At 35.6% G+C, this 24,417-nt stretch overlaps 1 protein-coding gene across 9 annotated transcripts in view; it reads right to left on the minus strand.

Moving 5' to 3' along the window:
• Positions 1-24,417, minus strand: part of NAALADL2 (N-acetylated alpha-linked acidic dipeptidase like 2) — a 1,180,713-nt gene that overhangs the window by 328,085 nt on the left and 828,211 nt on the right. For all 9 annotated transcript variants that reach the window (XM_074367722.1, XM_074367706.1, XM_045511272.2 and 6 more), the window contains one exon: positions 12,807-12,950. In XM_074367722.1, coding sequence (XP_074223823.1) covers positions 12,807-12,950 — 144 coding nt within the window. The remainder of the gene's footprint in view (positions 1-12,806; positions 12,951-24,417) is intronic.

Genomic DNA, 24,417 nt, shown 5'->3' on the forward strand with positions numbered 1-24,417 from the left:
AAACCATAAGCAAAACAAAACGACAACCTATGGAATGGGAGAAAATATTTGCAAAAGATGAAACTGACAAGGGCTTGATTTCCAGAATATATAAACAGCTCATATGACTTTATATGAATAAAAACAACCAACCCAATCCAAAAATGGGCAGAAGACCTAAACAAGTAATTCTCTGATGTAGACATACAAATGATCAACAGGCACAAGAAAAAATGCTCAATATCACTAATTATCAGAGAAATGCAAATCAAAACTACAATGAGGTATCACCTCACACCAGTCAGAATGTCCATCATTCAAAAATCCACAAATGACAAACGCTGGAGAGGCTGTGGAGAAAAGGGAACCCTCCTACACTGGTGGTGAAAATGCAGTTTGGTGCAGCCATTGTGGAAAACGGTACAGATTCCTCAAAAGACTAAAAATAGACTTACCATATGATCCAGCAATCCCACTCCTGGACATAGATCCAGAGGAAACCCTAATTCAAAAAGATATCAGCACCCCAATGTTCATAGCAACAGCCAAGACATGGAAACAAACTAAATGTCCATCAACAGATGACAGGATAAAGAAGTTGTGGTATATTTATACAATGGAATACTACTCAGTTATAAAATGATAAAATAATGCCATTTGCAGCAACATGGAAGGCCCTGGAGATCATCACACCAAGTGAAGTAAATCAGAAGGAGAAAAAAAGTAACATGTATCACTCATATATGAAATCTGAAAAAAAAAAAAAAGACAAATGAACTTATATATAAAACAGAAACAGACTCACAGACATAGAATATGACTTGTGGTTGCCGGGGGGAGGGGGTGGGAAGGGATAAACTGGAAGTCTGAGATTTGCAGATACTGACTGGTATATATAAAATAGATAAACATTTATACTGTATAGTACAGGGAAACATATTTAATATCTTGTAGTAGCTTACAGTGAAAAAATATGAAAATGAATATATATATATATTCATGTATGACTGAAGAATTATGCTGTACACCAGAAATTGACACAATATTGTAAACTATACCTCAATTAAAAAAATAGTTTTACAGTTTGCAGATCCTCAATTTTTTTTTTGCTTAAATAGGTTTTATACTTGTTAGTGTCATTGCTAAATTTTGCCTGAGTGAACTTTTTTTTTAACTAAATTCTTATGTAAAATGCTTCGCTCATTACCTTAGTCTTTACATGCGCATTTAAGGCTAGACTTTCTATGTAGCTATAGCACATTAATAGATATATGGTGTTATTATCTTACAGATTCTAACATTTTAAATTTCTATAATAATTATTTCTATAGTACACATATTAGCTCAAAGAATTTTTAAAATATTCAAATACAAGGTGTGAGTTACTGTTTTAATGTTGATATCTAGCTTTATGGACTGAGAGCAAGTTTTATATGCTGATACTTCGACTTTAGGTGAGATTTATTTTATGATCCCATAGACTTTTGCATCTGATATATAGAGAATAAACATTTCTATAAATGTTCCACATAAAGAATGTGCATTCCCTATTACACAGATGCAGCATTCCATATATAGGTCCAGGTCCAGTAAATTAAGCTTGAAAACTTCGTGGCTATAACATTATTAATTGCTCTATGTTTTCTCTGTTAATTATTGAGATAACGTTGAAGTTTTGCATAAGATGTTAATTTATCAATTTATTTTGGCAATATTGTAACACTTTTCTTTGTATATTTTTAGACTGACTGTTATGTGTATGCAAGTTTGGAATTGCTGTATCTTCCTGATTTCTATATAGATTACATAGAACGATTATTTCTTTTATCTTCTCTATCCTGATTTTTTTTCCTGAACTCTCTTTCTTCCTGCCCCCCCGCCCCACATTAATATAATTATTTTCTTTTGCTTAGTATTTCTACAATACATATTTTCCCAGCATTGCATTTACTTTTGCCAGGCATCCCAGGGGCATCTCTGGTTTAGGGACAATTTTTATGCTATTTTTTTGGCTTGATGTTTCTATACTACAATGGTAGTGAAAATTGTGAGCCAAGGTTTTTGATTTCTAAAGGCTTTCTGCCCCCCGCCCAGAGCTGAGGAAGAAGAAAGCTTTTCTTCACCAGTGGGTAGATTTCCAAGAAACCATGGTAAGGAATAAAAATATAAAATACAAATATAAAACTGAAAGATATGATGAATAGGAGTTCTAGAAAGAGTATCAGAAGAAGGAGGAAAAACAAATGGAGGAGATAGAACAGCTGAAGAAACTATTTTGATTATTATTTTTCTAGAAAAAAAGGAAAAGCATGTATATACTTTATATCAAAATTTAAAAGCATGAAAGATAAAGGTAAAAATTCTAAAAGTTCCCAAAGTTAAAAAGTAGATCACTTACAAAAAACAAGAATCAGATGGTACCAAGTGTGTCAAAATCAACAAGATACAAAGTCATAAATTAATGTTTTTAAAGAAATAAAAAATAGCAAGAGGAAATTTGAACATAGAACATTTGGTAACAAGGACGTGAGAGCAATCTAGGTATCCATCATTGGAGTAATGGCTACATCAAATGTAATAAAGCTACTCTTTTAACTATTATATAGCACCTAGAAGGAATGGAGTAATGTACACTTGACAACATGGATAAATATTAACTACAGATTGCTAAATGAAAAGAAAAACATAAGAGAATAAAATACATTGCTCAATACTATTTATTGTAAATTAAACACTCACATACTCAAAAACAGTGCATGCTTTCTTCCTCATTCCTTCCTTTCTCCTTGTGAATGAGGCAATCCTATGACCATGACACAGGGTTGGCCAAGGTTAGCACCTCTGACAGTGAGAGTAGATGGTGATGCCACTGTGACCCAGAACAAAGAGTTGAAGACCATGTGAGGTAAGGAAGGCATCCAAACGGGTTGGAGTGATTCAGCACAGGGTATCAGGACCCAAGCATGATGAGGGTGTTGTGTGTGTGTGTGTGTGTGTGTGTGTGTGTGTGTGTGTGTGTGTGTGTGTGTGTGTGTGTGTGTGTAAGTTTGAATATGGAGAGGAAAGCAACTGTCAGGGGGAACAGTATAATGAGAGAAGTCATTAAAGCTGACTAGGGTCATCTTCATTCAAGAGCTAAACAGCACACAGTGTTGGAGCCTGAGGAGAGTGAGAAAGTTAGCTGCACTGCACATGGGGAATAGGCAGAGTATTTGATACAGGGTGAACAGTCCATGTGTGGCAGTGCCTCGCTTAATTGTCAGAGCCATAATGTAGTGGGAAAGGCATTCCTGTGGAAGAAGCAATGAGAAGCAGATTTCTTACTGTCAGAGATGGGATTTACAAACATGAAAGGAGAAAGAAACTAGGTTTTCATATGTATTAATGGTTTTTCAGATAGATATGTAGATAAATAGATATAAAATATAGATTTATATTCATATATATGTATATTAATAATATTTATGTATTTATATAAAAATATAGTCCTAAAATATTTTCCCAGCTTTATTTAATAAAAGGTCCTGAAAGAATCAACACTCCAGTAAGTAATAAGCATGTCTAGAATCTACTATCTTTTCTAGACAGAATTCTCTACTCAAAGAAACTAAGACTCTTTGGAGAAAGGGCTAATAACAGGGTTGGAGTGGGGAAATAATTTGGTACACCTTGCTGAGTCAAAAACCAAGGAAATACACGAATAATTTTGACGATATGCCAGAGGACACAGATCCCAGGTAGAAGTTGCTGCCACTGGTTGACCTGGGACAATTTGAGTATCAAAATAAAAATAGGATTGGACTACAACCCATTAAATACATTAAGAATATAAATCTAAATTATGTAATAAATTGATACTATTTATAAATAAAGAAACATACAAACAGATACAAAAAAAGAAAGTTCTTTACAGTACAATGCCAACTAATAAAAGCAGAAGGGATAATGGACTTGGAAGGTCACTGTTAGCATCATCTTGGTAATGACTATTTGGATAAGAAATATCAATAAATATTAAAATCAGTGGGTAAAGGCAGAAATGGTGGGGGCAAGATGTTTGCATGATTTCAAATGCTTACTGATTATATATAAAAAAAAAGAATAAAGAATAACTTTTTAATGAGATCTGGTGGATACCACTTTAAACAAATGATCAAAGTTAGCACTACCAGTAATGCGACAAACTAATATCAGCAATGGGAAACACAGTCTCACTTTTGTAATATTGCTGCCAAAGACTTGGAGCCTAAATATATTTATGAGAAACATCAGATAAACCCAGACTGGGGGACGTTCTAGAGATAACTGGCATGTAAGCTTTTAGGGGTGATAAAGCAATGAAAGTCAAGAAAAGAAACTGTTCCAGGTTGAAGGAAATGGGAGACCTGACAACACCCAATGCATGATCCTAGTTTAGATCTATTTGCTATTTAGGACATTACTGAGACAACTGGCAAAATTTGAATGGTGTGCATGGTAGAAATGCATCAGTGTTTAATTCCTGATTGTGATGGTTGTGCTGTCTGGGCAGAACATCATTGTTCTGGGGGAGAATTCAGATGTGACTGTTTACCATAGCTGTAGCTTACTCTTGGGTAGTTGAGGGAAAAAAAAAAAAAGAAAACTATTTGTGATATTCTTGCAACTTTTCTATAAGTTTGAATGTATTTCAAAATGAAAAAAAAAGTACTTCTGAAATTACAAAATCCTGGGGAACCTTTAGATATTTAGAAACCCAGTGCATGTGTGTATGTATGTGTCTGTATTGCCACTTTAAGATAACATTTCCAGCTCACATTTACCAAATGTTTTCTGTCTTTCATGTCTCATAGTTTGAAGGCAACTTCAAATTTGACATGTGAAGTTCAAAAGATTTCAAGATGACAAAAATGTATTCTACACAGAGAACATTTGTATTCAAATAGGGAGAGGAATGTCAGAGCTGAGAGACATAAAAGCAGCTGCCTCTTTCCAGTCCTTAATTTCATCATGTGCAGAGAAAAATAACCCACTACAGAAATCACGTTTCAGAGGTAATTCTATCTTGCATTTTGGTTGCTATTATCAGGACTCAGCTGGTTCTCGGTTGTCTTCTTCCCCAGTAGGTAACAAAGCTTCACACTTTGTCTGCCTGCACTGAGTAAGCATGCCCAGTACTAGGGAAAATCCCAATCTTAGAGAGATTTGAGGACCAACAATTGCTGCTAACTCTGAGTCCCAATTACAGTAATTAAGCTTGTGTTGGTTTCCTAGACATAGTCCTTCCTAGAGTTCCTAATTTTAACTGGATACTTGTCTCATTTTGTATACCTACATCTCTTTCTTGGCTGCCTGACTTTAGAACTTCTAGGATTGGAGCTCTGAATTATTTTTTATTTTATTTAATTTTTTTCAATTTTCTTGCACTCTAGAGACTGGAATCTGCTCTAGAATCCCAGGTTTGATGACCCATCTCTCCTAAATGTCAACAGCTTACCTGTCTAAGAGCTTCTGGAGTCTATATCATCATAATTTGTACAGCTTTCTGGGTGCTCCATTTTCCCACCTGGTATCTCACTAATGCCAAATGTTTTTCTGAACCAACACTAGTGACTGGACATCATATGTTCTAGATCAAGGGTCTCATTTTAAATATTTATCAACTGCTGTAGCATACATACGCTGATCGATCAGAATGCACTAGCAGCAAATAACTAGAACGTCCACATCGATGTATACAAACTGATTTCAAATCTGCCCCAGACACTGTGTACTTCCTGCCATATTGAATTTTCTCAGAAATTGCATTTCAGCCTAATTACTAGATCAAAATATAAGTTGTGATGGAAATCCAGATAAGTAAAGCAATAAAACTGCTTTTCAATCTGAGGGAATGGCTGAACCTGGAGAATTTTATAATCTTGGTAGTTTCATTAGATACAAAGGTCTGAAGGAAAAGCCCTGGGCCTGTCCAAGGTGGCGAGAAGAAGATAGTTCTAAAAAAAAGAGACTCTTCCTCCATTAAGTAGGACTTCTACAGGAAGGCACTCCCCACTCTCTTCCAGGGGAAGGCAAAGAGAGTTACCCCGCATGGAGCAGAGCAGGTGAAGAGGCACCTAAGAGGCTCTAATTCTAGGGTTACTCCAAGTGCATACAAAAAGCATTTGTAATTTCTAAACTCATAGAGGAAAAATACAATGACAAAGTAATCTAAAACTAAAAGAGAGATAATAAAACAAACAAACAAAAAAACATAATATGTGGTGCAAAAAAGAAACCCATATCAAGATGAAAAGTATAAGCATAAATACATTAGTAATCATGATGGATGTAATGGATTAGCTGTTCCAGTTAAAAGATGATCAGATTGTATTTAAAATACAAATTATTTGTTATGAAGATGTGTTAAAAGAGATACAGAAAGGTTGAAAGCAAAAAAAAAAAAAAGATAAAGCATATAGACATAACCTAATGTGGCTAAATTAATATCAGGTCAAATCCAATTTAAGACATGCATTATAGATATAAAGAAGATCACTTCATCTAGTAAGTACTTCAACTAACCAAGAGGATTTGATATATTTGAATTTATAAATATCCAAGAAGTGACCTCAAAATATATAAATCAAAAATTGCTAGAACTACAAGGTAAAATAAACAAATCAGTACTCATAGTGGGAGATTTTAGCACTAAAATAAGATACAGAATATTTGACAACCTGATCAAGGTACTTGGTCTAAATGGACATGTGTAAAACTCTACACCTGACAACTATACAGTACACATTCTTTTTAAATACTCATGGGACACTAACCATATCCTGGGCTATAAAGGAAATTTGCAAGAATTGAAATCATATAGAAATAAAGTGGAAACAATATATTCTAATGAAAATTCTAACTTGCTCATCTCTTCCTCAGAAGAGTATCATCTCACGATGCCAGATAGCATATAACTGCCTAAAGCATGGCAGGGAGTCAGGAGAGGCTCCTTCCAAGAGCTTTTTATGGAAGAGATAGGACTCTCACCGTGCTGTAAAGGATACTGGGGCTTTACAGCTTACAGGTACAAACTTCCAAGACTCATTTGGATAATACTAAGTAGAATAAGAAGGAGAAACTGTGGCTACATGGAGGAAAGAGCGGGATATAGAACCGGACAGGCATTAAGGAATCACTGGCAGTTTCTAGGAGAGTAAATGACAATGACCGTCCACTGAGGAAAAAAGGATCTTCAAAATACAGGGACAGGGTATGTGGTGAGGGATTTGATCACATATATAAGCTACTACATTTAGTTGGAGCTTCTCCAATTCGGAAGGAGTGACAAGTACTTGAGATGTGACAAGAATGTAAGAATCTGTAAAAACTGCTGAGAAACATTAAAAATTAGAAAACACTTGTAATTTTGCTTAAAAGTGTGTAACTCAGATTGTCCTTAGGTCTTCAAGCAAACAAACAAAGCTCGAGACTGGATTTAAGCTGAACCATTTCCAGAAATCAAAACTGTCAAGACAGACAGCTGGAAACTGAAGTTCTGGTGAATGACAGATCCGTGTCACCCTCCGTAAACCCAACCTGCACTCCCCAGGAAACAGAGAACTGCCTGTACTTTCTGTGGACTCTGGACAATAGGTTTCCCACCTGCATTCACTCTGTCGAAGACTCTTGATGAACAGACTTTCAAAGTGATTTCTGAAGCTTTTTTTTCTTTTGTCCAAGGACTTCAGACTGGCAGCTCATGAAGGCTGATCTTTAGTTCTACAGATTACTCTGTTATCAGCTTCCAGCTCAGACTCCCAGGTTCACTGTGCAACTGGCTGCCTGAAGAGCCATAAAATTGGGGTGTCACCAGGCACTGTTAGTGAATCCTAACATCGAGCTAGCATCCATCACAGGACCTATCAGTCTTTCCTACAGCTGTTGAGCTCACTGACTTTTTCTGTATAAGTGCAGCTAGCGTATCCATGTGAATGCTATACAGAAGTCTGAACAAATCACATTTTTCCTCACATTCTTCTGGATATTTTCCTCCATGTTGATGGCTAGAAGTTATTGAAGTGCACCCCATTCTAAAGTAAGTTTTCAATTTTATTTTTTAAACTACTGAGGAATTTTTTCTTTTATAAAATCCCTGTAAGCCACATCGTATCATATCCATACCACTCCATTAAATACCTGATGCACACACACACACACACACACAAACATGTATGTCTCAAGACATTCTTTCACCAAAACAGCATGTGCTCCTGGGTATTTTCACACGCAGCAACAACGGGGCTACTCTGAACAGGTTGATGAGTCTCATACGTAACAAACAGTAAGGCTGGATCTGTCTGTATTAATGTTCTTGTTAATGGGTATCTCCTTAAAAGCTAGTATGTATTATTTGCCAATAAATCTTAGAATAACCATAATTTGTAGATAATATGTTCAATATAGCTTTTTATATTTCTGTTCAAGAAATGATAATAATGCATACTTTCAAGTAGCTGTTAACAGATTAGAAATATAGTTCTTCAAAATTCATTTGAAATATGTAAAAATTATAAACATTACAGAAGATATTATATTATTCTAGTGAAAGTAATTTTCAAGAAAGAACATATAAAATTGTGAATAGGGAAATAGCAGCTATATATAGCTATGTGTATACATATACCCATTTGAAGATTTATGATCCAAGTTTTCTTACATGAAAACTTGTCATCACTAATGACATTGTTTTATACATCACAGTAAGTCACTTTTTTCTATTTATCAAAACTAATTCAAACATATTAAAATACTTTTCACATAATTTATTAATTTTTATACCCTAAATTACATTAATGGAGTTTATACTTTATCCTCTCATTTTTAACTATATTCATAGTGTTCAACAACAAGCTCAGATTGACAGCTGAAAATTCAAATTTCCATGTACTGATTGACTCTCAAGGACAAAGACTGACAACACACAAGATCAATGGGCAAGACCTACTTTTTAGAAAGGCCATGGAAAGTTAAATGGCATCAATATTCAATTATCTAATTATTGCAAACAATCGGTACTTGGGCAAAAACTTTTCTCCTGTTTCTTTTTCTATTTCTCAAACAATTATCTTAGTTTTCCCAGGACTTGACATACAAATGTCCTTTTCTCTGCTTTACTTTGCTGAGTTCATTTCATGCATCCCGTAGTTAACTCGTTTGTTTAAGTTTTACAGTATTAGTTGGGTTTTGTTTGCAAGTAACTGAAAATCAAACATAAGTTGACTAAAGAAAAAAAAAAAGGAAATGTACTGACTCATATACATGGCTAATTCAGTAGATTTGGCTTCAGACAGGCTTTTTTTTAGGCATCAAATGATATACACAAGAATCAGTCGCTATCTCACACTCTCTTTCTCCACATCATTTACACTTTCCTTGTTTGGGCTCCGTTTTCAGGTAGTATACTCTCAAGGTCCCAAAAAGGCTACCAAAAGATCCCAGGGCCACATGCTTTCTTGTTTAGCTCTGTCGTTAAAGTTAGTTATTACTCATACATAGTCTAGAAATCTGCCTGTTTGGTCAGACTTAGATCATCCTTGAATCAAGCATCATTATTACATTTGATGTGATATGCCAATGGACTTGAGCCAATCAGGATCCACTTCTATAGCTTTAAGATATGGTCAAACCTACTCATACCATATTGCTGGGAAATGTTGGCTACAGTTCAAAAAGAGGAAGGGGCAAATATGCTAAAAAAGCAAACATGGCAGGGAAGGTCCACTACACTGCTATTGACTTATTTCTGTGTAAGTGCACAGAAAGGGTTAAATGAGTAAGATAAATAATTAATTTGAAAAACTACTTTTAATGCACTCCTGTCCAAACTTTTCAGTTAAGATTTTCCTACAGTAAAACTCAAGACTATACTTATAAAATTCAACAGTCAGTCATTATAGTATGTTTTAAATTATTTTTTAACCCATAAACTATAAGTGTTGCTCTTACTGTTCAAAACTATAGCGCCTCATTCTGTATCCTTTTCAGGTCCTATCCTGATACCTATCACAGTGAGCAACTAATGTACTTCTGTATTTATGAGAAAACTTGAAAGTTAATTATCCTTCAATATCACTAATTATCAGAGAAATGCAAATCAAAACTACAATGAGGTATCATCTCACACCAGTCAGAACAGCCATCATTAAAATGTGCACAAACAGTAAATGCTAGAGAAGGAATGGAGAAAAGGGAACCCTCCTACACTGTTGGTGGGAATGTAATTTGGTGCAGCCACTATGGAGAGCAGTATGGAGATTCCTTAAAAAACTAAAAATAAAGTTACCAAATGATCTAGCAATCCTACTCCTGGGCATATATCAGGAGAAAACTCCCATTCAAATGAATATATGTACCACAATGTTCATAGCAGCACTATTTACAATAGCTGAGACACAGAAGCAACCTACATGTCCATTGACAGATAACTGGATAAAGAAGATGTGGTATATTTATACAATGGACTATTACTCAGCCATAAAAAAAGAATGAAATAATGCCCTTTGCAGCAACATGTATGGACCTGGAGATGATTATACTAAGTGAAATAAGTCAGATAGAGAAAGACAGGTATCATATGGTATCACTTATATGTGGATTCTAAAAAATGAGACAATGAATTTGTAAACAATGAATTTGTTTACAAAACAGAAATGATTCACAGACACAGAAAATAAACTTATGATTACCACAGGGGAAAGTAAAAGTGGGGAGGGATAAATTAGGAGTTTGGGATTAGCAGATACAAACTACTATACACAGAATAGATAAACAACAAAGTCCTACTGTGTAGCACAGGTGATGGTATTCGATACGTTGTAAAAATGGATAATGAAAAAGAATTTGAAAGGGAATATATGTGTATATGTATATACATACATATGAAAAACTAAATCACTATGCTGTACATCAGAAAGGAACACAACACTGTAAATCAACTATACTTCAATAAAAAAAAAAAAAGGTTATTATCTTGAATGTATCATGAGTACCACTGTCTAAAACACTGGGGTAGAGAGTCATTTATCCTACATATAAGATCAGTTTAAGTGTAATAACTCACTCACACTACTCAATCGGTATTTGGGAAATCAAAATGTAATATTCCAGAGTGAAAAAAAAATGATGAAAGAAGGATCGATTGTAATATGAAATATCTTGGTTTAAATATACTTCTGTCTGAAATTTTCTAAAACCAGTAATAATGACTACCTCCATGAGGAAAACTTGATACGGCCGAATTACGTAGAAAGCAGGCCTGTCTTGTCGTTACTTTTGACACTGGTGTTAGGAACAAATTTCAGAATCTCTCTCAGTTTTCCCTCTAGCTTCATACATGTTGCTAGCTTACTGCAGAGATACAGCTGCAGAGCACTGTTTTGCTTAGCTGGGCTGTTAGTATGCAGACATTTAACAAATTTGGGGGAAATTGATATAGTTACTTGATAAGGAAGACACTTGCTAACAGAACACTTTACAGTAAAGTACTCAGATACACATCCTAACTGGATTCTCAGAACAACTGGACATACAAGGACATCAGATGTCCTCCTGCAGATGCAGACATAAGGCTTCCTGCAGGGAGGTGGTGTGAGCCGTCAAAGGCAGCTGGCGTGGGGACTGTCAGCTCCCTGGGGGCAGGACTGTGGCCGGAACACATTAGAGGCTCTGAATGTTTGTTGAATCAATCAGTTGATTAAATCTGGACTTAAATCTGGTCTTGCAGATGTCCAGTGCTTTTCTTCTAAGTAAATTATCATTACAGTGCTATTTACATATTTTACCAAATAGAGCCCATGGTCGACTTGTGGGGCTCAGAATAGAAGACGGAAAAAAAAAAAAACTAAACAAAACACAAAGCCCTTCAAGAGCTTCTTCACTCCTGCTTTGAGGACATGAGCAAAGTGTTGTTTTCTGTAGTTCCCACTTTGTTCAATCACTAATCAGTTCAGGGGGCTCTCAATCCACAGAACTTTGAAAAGCATATGTCTCTAACAAAGGGCAATTCTGAATGTATTCAGTTATTTTTTTAAGGCCTCTTCAAAACTTTTTTTTTTTTATGCTTTTGTTGTCAAGAGAAAAACAGATGAAATAAAACATGGGTAGCTGAGCCTCCAGCTCTGGACTCAAAAACAGAACCTTCAAGTTGAATTTCACAGCGACACGATACAAATTAAACAATATGTAAAGACAGCCTCTTTCTCAGAAGTCTAACGCTGAGGCTGGAGGCAGAAATAAGATGCAGCTCGTGACTTTCATTCCACCACAGGTAGCTTAACTACTTCAGTTTTATCCTATGTGGTCCAACAAGGCCTGACAAACTGCACTGCAGTACAAGAAGCATCTCTCGGGCAATGATGCGTAAAGACAGAGGGATTTTTTTAGTCAATTGCAGGAATTAGGCTTTAATGCTTTCTACTAAGACTTCATACCCCAGATAACTGACTGCGATCCACTGAGTCTTGGCAGGCAACAAGACTGCTGAAGCTGAAACTGAGGCTGTGTTAAGCAGATTTTCATGAATGTACAAAATGCTTTATTTGTAAATCTGCTTTTCTTTGTTGCCATTCAAACGCTTTTCTTCTTTTTGGAATCTCTCAGCTTGGTCAATTTTCAGTCTTTATCAAAACTGCTTTAAAAAAAAAAAAAGTCCCTTAAAGAGCCATGGAAGAGAAATAAACACTCACCTCATCAAACATAAATGTTTTCTTAAAAAAGAGTAATACTCAACATGACAATCTAAGAGATTAAAAATGATCATGGTCCTTATGAAAATTACAAGACCCACAGACAGACATTAAATACTTTACCATTACTGGGGAGCTCCAGAGGGGTACAGGCACCACTGCTGGCTCTGTCTTCCCGCAAAGAGATGAGTTTTGCAACGAGAGATGCTGAGATGGGCTGCACGAGGAGAGGGGTGAGGTTTGATCGGTTTTGCCTGAAGTTTCCATCTGTTTTTGAAAGACAAAGAAACAGAGTCCTTCGTAAATGGAAATTAAAAACACTTGAAGAGCAGTTTTTTTCTGTAATAAACTATTTCAATTATGAGTGGTGAGTATTTTAGTTCATTTCTTTATTCCTTATTTACACTCTGTCTACTTATTAAAAAAGATTTGAGGTACCTAATAAAAATACAGTCCAAATACCATTATGTATCCTAACTAATGATGGCAGATTACATATAGCCATTTACTTCTATTCTTCACTGAAAAGATAACAAAAGGATAAAAAAATATAAATCCAAAGGGGCAAGAGAATAGGAGAGACCACAGCTAAGATTCTAGAAGTTGGAAGCAGATGCTTGTCAACTGATGTAACAGATCAAGCGTAGGCCAGCAGAGGGGGGGACGCTGAAAAGCAATGCAGCTTGTAACAGAACCCAGAAAAGCTTAGGAATTGGTAACACCATCTACCTACGAAAACAGCGGGAAAGGAAGGCTAGAAATGGGAGGTTTGACAAAATTCTGATTGGGAAGGAGTCTCTCCTCCTGAACCCCTCACTCACCCAGTTAGTGCGAATGATGCCTGCTCTTCCCGCCTTTCCTGCAGCAGAGACTGAAAGAGGGACACTGAGCAGGGAGGTGCCAGACACGGGGAAGGGGGAATCTCTCACTTTAAATGGGATGGTGCTCAGGACTCTTCAGATGTCCTGCTTTGATGGTGCCCAGACTCCTTCTCTCCAGATAGGGCAAAAGAAGATCCACTCATAGTAAGTAGGACCATATCAACGGACACTAGAGAAAAATACTGAAAATCTGGAAGTCTACCAATAAAACAACCCACTCAAGACATCCTATGTTAATTAACACTCATCAGTCAATACATCCCACCCATATACAGAACTTCAAATCAGATTAATTTTGCCATTCTTAAGTAGGCGCTCTCAGCCAAGGGCAATCCTGGAAAGGCCCGTGTGGAGCAGACCTCGTAAGGATAAAGTGTAGGAGGTCAGGAGGGAGGTCTCCAGAAGACAAAAATAATGGAAATACCAGATGTGTCTTCATGGATTGAGAGAATATTTACAGTAAGATCAGAGAATTAGCATTTGAAGACGTTCTAGATATACAGAAAAAAAATGAAACATCGATGAAATGAGACAACTATTAGTTTCAAAGGGAGCAAAGAGTCATTCAAGAAAGAAATGCCATCAATGTACACCGTGAATCATATTCACATAGTCATAATAATATAAATAATGACTTTTGAATACAGAAATTGGTATCATTCTTTGGGGAAAAACAGAAAAGGGCAAAAGTCAGGGATGAAGCATGAAAAGAAATTTACAAAAGAAAATCAAATCTGTATCTTTCATAGTGGGTAAGTCAATATAATAGCTGAAAAATGAATTCAACTCAAACACGCTCTTGAGAGGCAAAGAGAAATATAAAACGTAGGTAACAACTAAAAATGTTGAAAGCGATTAAGTGTTTGCCTTTGGGACGTAGAGGGGAGGGAGACAGAGGGAAGGCATGGAGAAGGTAGACACAATTTTATAAATTAAGCTTTGTAGAAATATCTATCGTCATCCATAAGTGTGAAAAAATAAAAATTAGATGAAAATTAGGAGAGAGAACAACCACAATAACATAAATGAGAAAAATACACACGTACTCACAGTAGAGAGAATGTAGAGAATAAACTAAACTCTGCATAAAAAAAAACTTATATATATATATATATATATATATATATATATATATATATATATATTCCATTTTTATATTAATTCTGACTCAGAAAAGGGAATATACCACGGAAAGACTCTATTAGGCAGCTAATAATATTTACAAACACAGAGCTGCATTTTTCAGAACTTTTATTAGGGAAAGTAATTACCTCAGGTTTTCTAAGAATGTAATTTGATAAAACTGCAGGGGTGCAGAGCTCAAGAATACTGGTATCCAGGCTCCAGGAGGCAGATTATAAATGAGAAAATGTGTTAGGAAGTGTTTCCTTAATTTATCATCAGGAAAACCACAAGATTAAAATGTAACATTTAGCTTAGGCTTCTAGCAGCCACAAAGTCATGGCTTTGGGGAAAAAAAAAAAGTAAGATTTAAGCTGAGGATCAGTTTTGTTGTATCAGCACAGTGCTGGTCTCCTAACTTAGTAGCCCTTTCTATAGGGATATATGACAGTGCATTTTGACCACAGTGCAATTCACTGCTTCCTAACCATTTTCATGTCATAGTACGGAGACTGGCTATATTATTTTCAGGTTCCAAAGCAAACTGACAACGTGGGGCTTCTTGTTCAAAAAGTAGGAGGGATTTCCATACGGCAGTAGAGAGCATTGACTCAAACATGGGTCCTATCGAGTGTGGGCCCTGTGCAACTGTCCGGGTTGAATGACCTTGAATCAGACTCTGCATGGTTCACATAGAAGATGCTAGCAGCCATGCAGCCTGCTGAGGCCAACCGAAGGGGATTTTCAGACCACAGGGAAGTTGCTCTCAGCCACAGTGACCAGCCCTGAGTTGCTGTTGCTCCAGGCAACACCTAGGGCCGTAGTGATGAAAATCTCAAGGCCCAGTGTGCCTCACTCAGCATCCAGCTAGGAGGTCCTGATAGAGCTTTCCAGTCCCCTGGTTCTCCCAGCATGAATTTTCTCCCTCAGCCACTACCTTTGAAACCTAAAGTTTACATAGGACAATGAAATAGTATTTATGAGAAATGTGCAATCTGTTATCTTGCAGTTTTCCTGGATGTTAGGTCCTTACACATTACCAACACAAAATCAAACTTCTTAAAGTGCTGCATGATTTCGCCTCTCCCCAATTCAAAGACCCCTCATAATCTCAGACCTTTTATTTCCAACATTATTTCCTATCATTCCTCTCTATACATTTTATGCTAAAACTTAATTCTATGATTTATATCCTCATCCTGTTTTTGCTGAAGCCATTCCTTCCACTTTACTTGCTCTTCTCACATATCACGTGTCTGAACGTGTCTGAACTATATACTTTTCCTTTCAAGTCCAACTCATTTTCTACATTCCTCTGATTTCTCTGACACCTTCAGGGTCTATGTGATCTAGCTGCACCTTTTTTCTTCTCCTCTGCAGTGCTTGCCATTTCTAATTCACATTATCACTATGTAAAAACACTTCGGTTTTCCCCTCTAAATTCTAAATTCCTTAAAGAAAAGGACGAAGTCTTCTACATCATTGCATGACACACAATGCCTAGCTCATTACCAAGAACATAAAAGCAGCTCAATAATAATGGAAGGAGGGAAGGAAAGAAGGAAGGAAGGATGGGTTAACAATTCTTTAAGAAACAGTCTCAATGTCTATACCTTACTGGATTTCTGAATGCCTAGAAAATGAAGCAGGGGTACAGCCAAAAAACAAATTACAATTTATTAATCTTATGCTTGCTGTACATTAGTGCTTTCTCTGTAGCTGTGTACCCTCAAAACCTTCAAAACCTGTACATCGTCATCAATGTACTGATTAACTGTGCTCTAAAACTACCTCTTGGGGGGAAAATGTATTCATGTAATAAAATCATCTTTGAGGTATACTTATAAGTTAATAAAAAAATCAATAATTATATTCTTTTTTTCTCTAGAATGCTCTGTTAAGCATCTGAAACAGTGCCTTTAAAGTTAAACGTGAGAGAACCCTAAACAGTAATTGAACATACACAAATCTTTGAGTTTTCGTACAGCATGACTAATAGACTTGCATTAGTTTCGAAATATCTGAAGTAAGTGGTTCATTAATTTTTCACCTTCAGCTTAATGGAAATTTAATAAACAGTTCACTTCTAACAGAAGATACTAAAGGCAGGACTTTATAGGGCACTAACACTAAATTACAGACAAAAGTAGTTTTTTTTTTTTAATTTCACTTTTTTAATAACTGACTGAGAGAAGAATTTCACTTTCTTGTATTATTAAGAAACTTTGAATAAAACCAAACACATGTACCATTTTTAATCAGTTATACTTTAAAACATTTATAAACTATAAGAACCCATTAGATATGAGCTGAAAATCAGGTGGATCATGTGCCTTGTGCAAAGGGTCCCATCCAGAAAATAGCTGACATTACATTTTAGCACTATGACATTTAGATGTAGCATTTATGTCATACCCTGTAAACTGCCTACGTTCGGTAAAGACTGACACCAACTTTTACTTTAGTAGGTAGCTAGTTCTCTCTTCACTTTATGAACTCTTTGTAATCTAGATAAAGATCCAAATTGATTCACCCCTTTCAATAATCCCTGATACAATTCCACACGCATATAGTCGAAAGAGGAAATAGGATATACAGTGTTCCAAGACTGACTCCACCCCTGACTCGCTGTTTGAAATGTAACACAAATAATTTCATTATGATAAAGACTGTCATCCCATCTACCATAACAGAACAACCAAGGTGACATTGAAGGGTCTTCATTATGTGATTTACTGAAATAAAATCATACATTAGCTCAGAGGCCTAGAACCTGAAACACAGTGACTGAAATTTAGAAGAAATGGGGTTAAAAATAAGTAAAATTGTTTCTAATTGAACACATTTAACAGGTTTTCATTATGTTTTTTCAAATTGTTGATGCCAACTGCAGTCACATCTGTGTATAAAGAAAACACGTTAGCTGCCAGCAATTTTTTGTGTGGCTAGATGGAATTCTTTTAAAAGCCATTGAAACGTTTGTGTATACAGCAAATGCCAATTACCCAAAGAGGATCAGGAAAGATAAACCCTCAGTGACCAGAAATCTTATATACTGGGATCCTCAAAAAATTACGGCACTAAGAGGAGAGAGAAGGTAAAGAATGTCCTGATAGATAAAATATGACGGTCCCAGTGTGGCTCAGTGAGAAGAACGTGCTGCCTTGAGGAGGACAGTATTATGTCCAAACTGAGGTGTATAAGCCAACCCTCGGCACCTGGCTCTGTGTGTGTATGTGTCTGTAAACGTGAGAAGCGTGCTACACATGCAGCCCAGTACCTCCTTTCTATTCAGGGTCTAGTCTTTGCACAAGCAGCACGGGAAGGATGCATTAGAAACACAGAGTCTCAGGCACCACCCCCTTTCTGATCAGAATCTGGAGTCTAACAAGATCTCCAGGTGTTTCATATGCAGATTAGAGAAGCAGTGGCCTCTATTATTATATATTTTTCCATGGCATAATTTACATTCACAGTAAAAAAAAAAAGATACAAAAAGCAGGATGAAGAGTAATAGACTACATTTGCTCACCTTGCCCAAATTAAAGATGACAGAGCCTCTGACTATATTAATAAAGTCCAAATCATTGCTTTTCTCAGAGGGTCTTCTTCGAAATGAGTAACAAGGCTGGGCATAAAACATCACTAAATAACAAGTTTCAACTGGACTGAGAGCACTCCTTTTTGTTTTTGCCCTTTTCTCAAAGATAAGTTTGGTGATTTAAACACAAAAATTACATTTACAACACTTTACTTCAGGCATGAATAAATATTACAATAGCTAAATGATTTGACTTCTTTTTTTCTGTCCCAGGTTTTCAACTATTCTAATTCATTATAGTAAAAGATTGCCAAGCCTAAAGTGTCAATACTTCCCACTTGCCAGAGAACCTAGCAATCAAAGGGCTTAAAGAGCAGAGATTTTAAAATACATTTTATGCTGCGCTTTTATGAAAAAGACTCAAATATCAAATGAACCAGTTGATATCAGCAATGCTATCCCAGAATATTTGATTTGACTTTCTCCGGAGAACTGCCACTTTGACAGAAATCAGACCGTTAAGCAACTGGCGTGCCTGTTTCTTCACTTTTATCCTAGCTCACTCAACTTACGGTTATTTCCCTGAAATGACCTGCGTGCTAAAGTGGCTCGTCGTTTTGTTGCCCTTGTAAATACAGCTGATCCTTTGTTATTTCAGTGTCTCGTAACCTGCTGGTTATGAATATGGCCGTTTTCCTTCAAGCTATTCAGATTCAGCACTGTGTCGTTTAGGTTACTGTTGAAAAAGAAATACCTAACACTTAAAAATGTTTTGTGCTGTGCAGCCTTCTCAGACCTTTTCTGTGCTCTCTGTGTGCATACATACATATAGACATACATATGTATATACACACACACACATGTGTATTTGTTTTGACCATATAGGAATTTTATTACAAACAGTAATTTTCATTTTAATTTTGAGAACAGCTATTTCATTAGTTTACATCGCATTTCTTACCTTCTCTCAAAATAACATAAATTGCAGGTCTAAAAGCTGGCTGATGCCAGTTTACCCAATTCTTAGATGTCACTTACTCTGGGAAATTTGGTGCTTGTATGAGCCTCATAGAAGTCCTTGCTTACACACTTAGTAAACATGGATCTGCTCTAATTTCCATTTCACTCTCTGCTCACCGGCCAAAGTATAACTTTTTTTTCTTTCTGGGTGTGGGTGGTAATTAGATTTGCTTATCTATCTAGATATTAATAAATAAATAAATAAATAAATAAATAAATAAATAAATAAATAAATTAGAAGTACTGGGGACTGAACCCAGGACCTCGTGCATGCTAAGCAGGCATTCTACCACTGAGCTATACCCTCTCCACTAGAGTATAAACTTCTTAAGGGCTCATTCACTGCTGTATTCCCACAGCTTAGCACACTGTCTAGCAAAAAGTAGGGGGGCTCAGTGAATGTTCAGTGTACAAACGATCATAGCAATATTCAAATGAGTAACTTTGTTTTGTCGAATCATAAGCCTAAAACTCATGACTCATGATATAAAACTTGCAATCACAAAGTGCTAAAAATGAAGACACAGATGGTCTCATCTCCTCATTCCCTTAGTCTTCTCTTAAGCTAAAGCATCCTGCCACGTTCCCCAGCAAACATCATAATATTTAATTATTTAATTAAATTTGAGTACAAATAGTTTAATTTGCTAATGTACTGTAAAAAGTAATGTTTAGTTTTACATTAAAGATAGTAGAAAATTAACATACTCATTTATAAAGCAAAGAGCATTTTAAAAGATCATACAGATTATGTAGAGTACCATTTGTTTTAAAAAAGGAGTACATGGGAAAAGTGTTAACATTAGTTTATTAATTTATATTAATATTTGTTATTTGAATTTGGGCTCTACTTTTCCAACTAGCTTATTCAAAGATATTAATCACAGATATGACACAGGCTCAGAAAAACCTAGGTAAGTTTTCCTATCACTAAAAATATTTTTCTTTTATGTTTAGACACATAAATTCAAGATTTATATTTGTAAAGTGAAGTTATTTAGGGCACAGGACTTTAAAATATAAATTATCATCATTTTCTCCACCCAAATATGCCTGATTGTCTATTTATCTGTGGCTATGTAGTCTTGGAATTTGCTTTAAAATTGGCAAACATTCAATTAATTCAATTTAACACACAATTTTTGTATTAAAAATTTTTGATTAATATGCAGTTAAGCACGAAGCTATGCTTCTTTTGATCATTATACAGAACATAAGTATACTATTTAATTATATTATTAGTTGAAATTTGATGTGGCCTATAATTGGATTATTATGTACAGAATTATGAGAATGTCTTTTCATAAATACTTTGTTATTTATGGCTTTAACACACATTGATATAATTACTTCAAAGTTCAGTGCTATGTTTCAGGTAGATGATGGTCATGATTAAAAACATGTTCTCTTAAAGACATTTTGTAGTATACTCCTTTCTACTAAAAAAAAGCAGGACTTCCTTTGGCATGAGGTTTTATCTCACTGAGTTTATATTTTTAAATTTGTCATTTTCAGAGAAAATTAAGATATAAAACAGCAGTGGTGATGTTCAGATACTGACAAATGTTTCCTTAATTCTCTTTCAGAGGAATATTGCTTGTATGAGATCTGATTCCCTATTCCATGTAACTCTAAATATTTCTATTCTTTTGTATTCATCATTTGTCTACTCCAAGACTATTTCATTCCCTAGAGCCTTCTAAGAAGATGAACATTTGGAAATAAAACATAAACTGTATTATAAGAAAAACAAAATGAGAGACAGATAAAATATTTAGCTTGTTCTTTACTTCAAGGAGAGCAGTCTAGATTCATAACTAGAATAAAGGGCCATCTGTACATTACATGTAATAAAAGCAAAGCAATCCTCTTCAGAGGCATTCCCCCGAGAGGCTTCCCATCTCAAACTGAAGGGTATGAACACTGGAATGATTTGCAAAGTTTCTTGTTTTAGAAAAAGTATAGTTTGCATTTTTTACAAGACAGCAAATAAACTGTATAGATGTGTTTTGTTTGTTGTTTGGTTGTTAGGAAAGTATGTCACCATTAATTCACAATAAAATTCTTAACAGATTGTAATGAGAACACGTTATTTTATGAGACTGATTAGATGAACAGGCAGAAAACCAGTGCATTATTTCTGGATTAACTTATTTTTTAGATGTTTTCTGATACTAAAAGTGGAAAAAAATTAACCCTTGTTCTTCTGATATAGATGCTAGATTAAATGAGCTGTCTATATGAAGTGCTTCCCAGCTATTTATGTTTTCTTATGCATTTTCTGTTTTTGGCATGGAGAAATGAGACAAGAAAGGGACAATTGTCTAGATTCCAGAGATCAACATCTGCTCCTTACTCTGCCTCTAAATGGGAAGTGACAATGAGAAGGTTTTTCACCTCTTTTGCAGCCTTAAACTCATCCCATATATAAGGATCCCATGAGTAAGGATTACCACTTCTAAGATTTTGGTTCTAAACTTACCCATAGGTGATCATTTAAATAAGACAATAGTTTCCTCTCCAAGGTGCTTCAAGATGTCATATGGTAGTTTACAATTGATGGGAATTTAATAGAAATCTTTCTCATCTTTATTGTGAAAGAGGCCCTTTGTATTTACATGGTTACCTCTAAATTTTAGGTGAATATCCCTCTATAATTATAGAAAAATCCCTCAGATTTGGAATGGGTAATATGAAAGATTTCAGTAAATTATCTTCCTGGCTTATTATTTTTCTTAAATTTTTTTTTAAATTGACTATTAATCACACACAGAATTGTGACTTGAAAAATATCAGTCTAGAATCTTGGTGTAGTAGTAGTGTATCACCAGAGAAGATGCACCTAGAAGAAAAAAAAATGTGCCATCGAAAAATTCCCTCAGTTACTAAGTCACAGATTGATCATTAAGAATTGTCTGTACACAGAACTCTAGTCAGAAATATTCTATTGTTAATCCTTCCTCTGAATTTATACATGTGAAAATTTTCTTACAGAGAAAATTTGGTGAAAGTAATTTAATCAATTATTTTGGATGTACATTTCCTCAAAGTACTGTATGAAATGGACCCTCAATTCACATTCAAAACAGAAAAAAAAAGGACTATGACAATGTTTTGCCTATTTTCTTACTAAGGTAATATTTTTTAGTGTATTGAAAGGTTATCTTCCTAAAGCTCGTCTTCTTTGAAGTCACAGCACAGGCTGTAATGGCACAGAGACAGACAGGGCTGTGCACAGTATAACACTAATGGTCTAGTTAATAAGCCAGGGTGTTCTTTAAGGACAGAAATAACGTCTTTGTTAGTTCTCATATGTAGGACTTCAAATAGCACTATGCATAGTCATCTTTTAAAAGCTTCTTCATGATAAGGGAGCTTAAACAAAATTCAAGATTATTCACTTTGGCCTAAATTTTCTTTCTAGCTTCTTTAATCCCTAAATACTAAATGCTGAGCTACATGTCAAGAACCTTTTGGGTCACTCTTAGTCAACATCATGAATGATTCCTAGAAGAGGCAGGAACGGAGTGCGAACTTAAATTACTAGAAAATTTAAAAGTCCAAGAAGTTACTCCAGGGAAAGAACAGACCCCTGTCTAACACCTGTATTTAAGTGCATTTTTGTGGCACGTGGGTTGGGGTGGAAACAGGGAGCCCAGCAGAACATCTGGGAGGAGATAAAAGACCAAAAACATCCAGCTTCATGACTTGACCTAGTCAGGGAATGAAAGAGGTTCAGAGTGGCCAAAGAACCCAAAGTCTTTGGCCAGGCCGTGTGAAATGAACCAGCAAAGCTTAGAGGCTTTGGTAGTTACGAAGAGAACAGGTTCACCAGAAAAAAAGGGAGAAACAGATACCTGAAAAGGACAAAAAATAAACTGCTAATGGGTAAGTGGCACAGCAGTGTCCTGTGACCAGTCAGTGGGCAGCATGTCACAGCCTGGCTACAAAACAATGACTAGAACTGCCCTCTTTAGCTACATCTGGTTTCAGATGATCCTGGCTTGACAGGCTATTTTATATAACATCTAAGTTTCAAACTATAAATAAAATACATATGAGAAAAATGATTCCTGACAAAAGAATCAACAGGATTAAATGGGCTGGGGTGGGAAAACCAAGGTGCAAAAAAGGTGTGGCAAGAAGTCAAGGTTACCTGAGATCAAGTATGTTATAGCTTAAGGGAAGAATTAGAGAGTCCTTATTTTGCTGGGCCTTTATGATAGATAACAAGTGTGGAGAGTATTAAGTACTGGGGATTTGGATAGGGTTTTGAGTGGAGAATTTGTACCACTAAAGTGGATTTTAAAAATTCTGATGCCATTTTTGTCAGACACACAGCTTGGTATTTAGAATATATCATCTCATTCCATTTCCACACTCTAAATATGATAGTACAACTTTTCAAACTAGTTATTGTTTTTTCCATTTTACGGAAATGACTCTAAAGCTCAGAAACTCGGAGATGCTTAACGTCACATAGCTGGTGAGCAACAGAAATAGGCTCAGAGTCTGCTTTTTTTAGACTCTGAAATTGAGGATCTGGTGTCAAAACTGTTAGAAGTTATTGCCATTTCTCAACAAGAAGTAACACTTGCATGAGGTAAGATGTTTCGGGAAGCAGAAATGGAAAGATACATGTGAAATCCTGGAAAAGCCTGCAAGTTTTGGCAACCCACTGAACAGAGTGGTAGCAATGAGATAATAGAGGAAGCAACTAACGTTTCAATCCTGGATGTATACAAGAATGAAAGTCCTATTAATGACCCAGGTTCAGAACAAAAACTGTCCTGGAGGTAAAGAGGAGTGAGAATATTTTAAATACTTATATTTAGCATTTGGCTTCTTGGGACAATTATTACTATAAAGCCTTTATAAACAAAGTAAGAAGTTCTGCCTACCTGTTCACATTACAGTTAGCCCCACTGGTTGTTTTCTGAACACTGCAAATGTCTGCACAATGACATCTCTGTGGTATATATACACCCACATCCACACAATGGAATACTACTCAGCCATAAAAAATGAAATAATGCCATTTGCAGCAACATGGATGGAACTGGAGATCATTATACTAAGTGAAATAAGCCAGAACAAGAAAGAAAAATACCATATTCTATTATTTATATGTGGAGTCTTAAAAAATGAGACAAATGAACTTATTTACAAA

Source organism: Camelus bactrianus, chromosome 1, assembly GCF_048773025.1.
Source record: "Camelus bactrianus isolate YW-2024 breed Bactrian camel chromosome 1, ASM4877302v1, whole genome shotgun sequence".
In the NCBI taxonomy this organism is placed as follows: Eukaryota; Metazoa; Chordata; class Mammalia; order Artiodactyla; family Camelidae; genus Camelus; species Camelus bactrianus.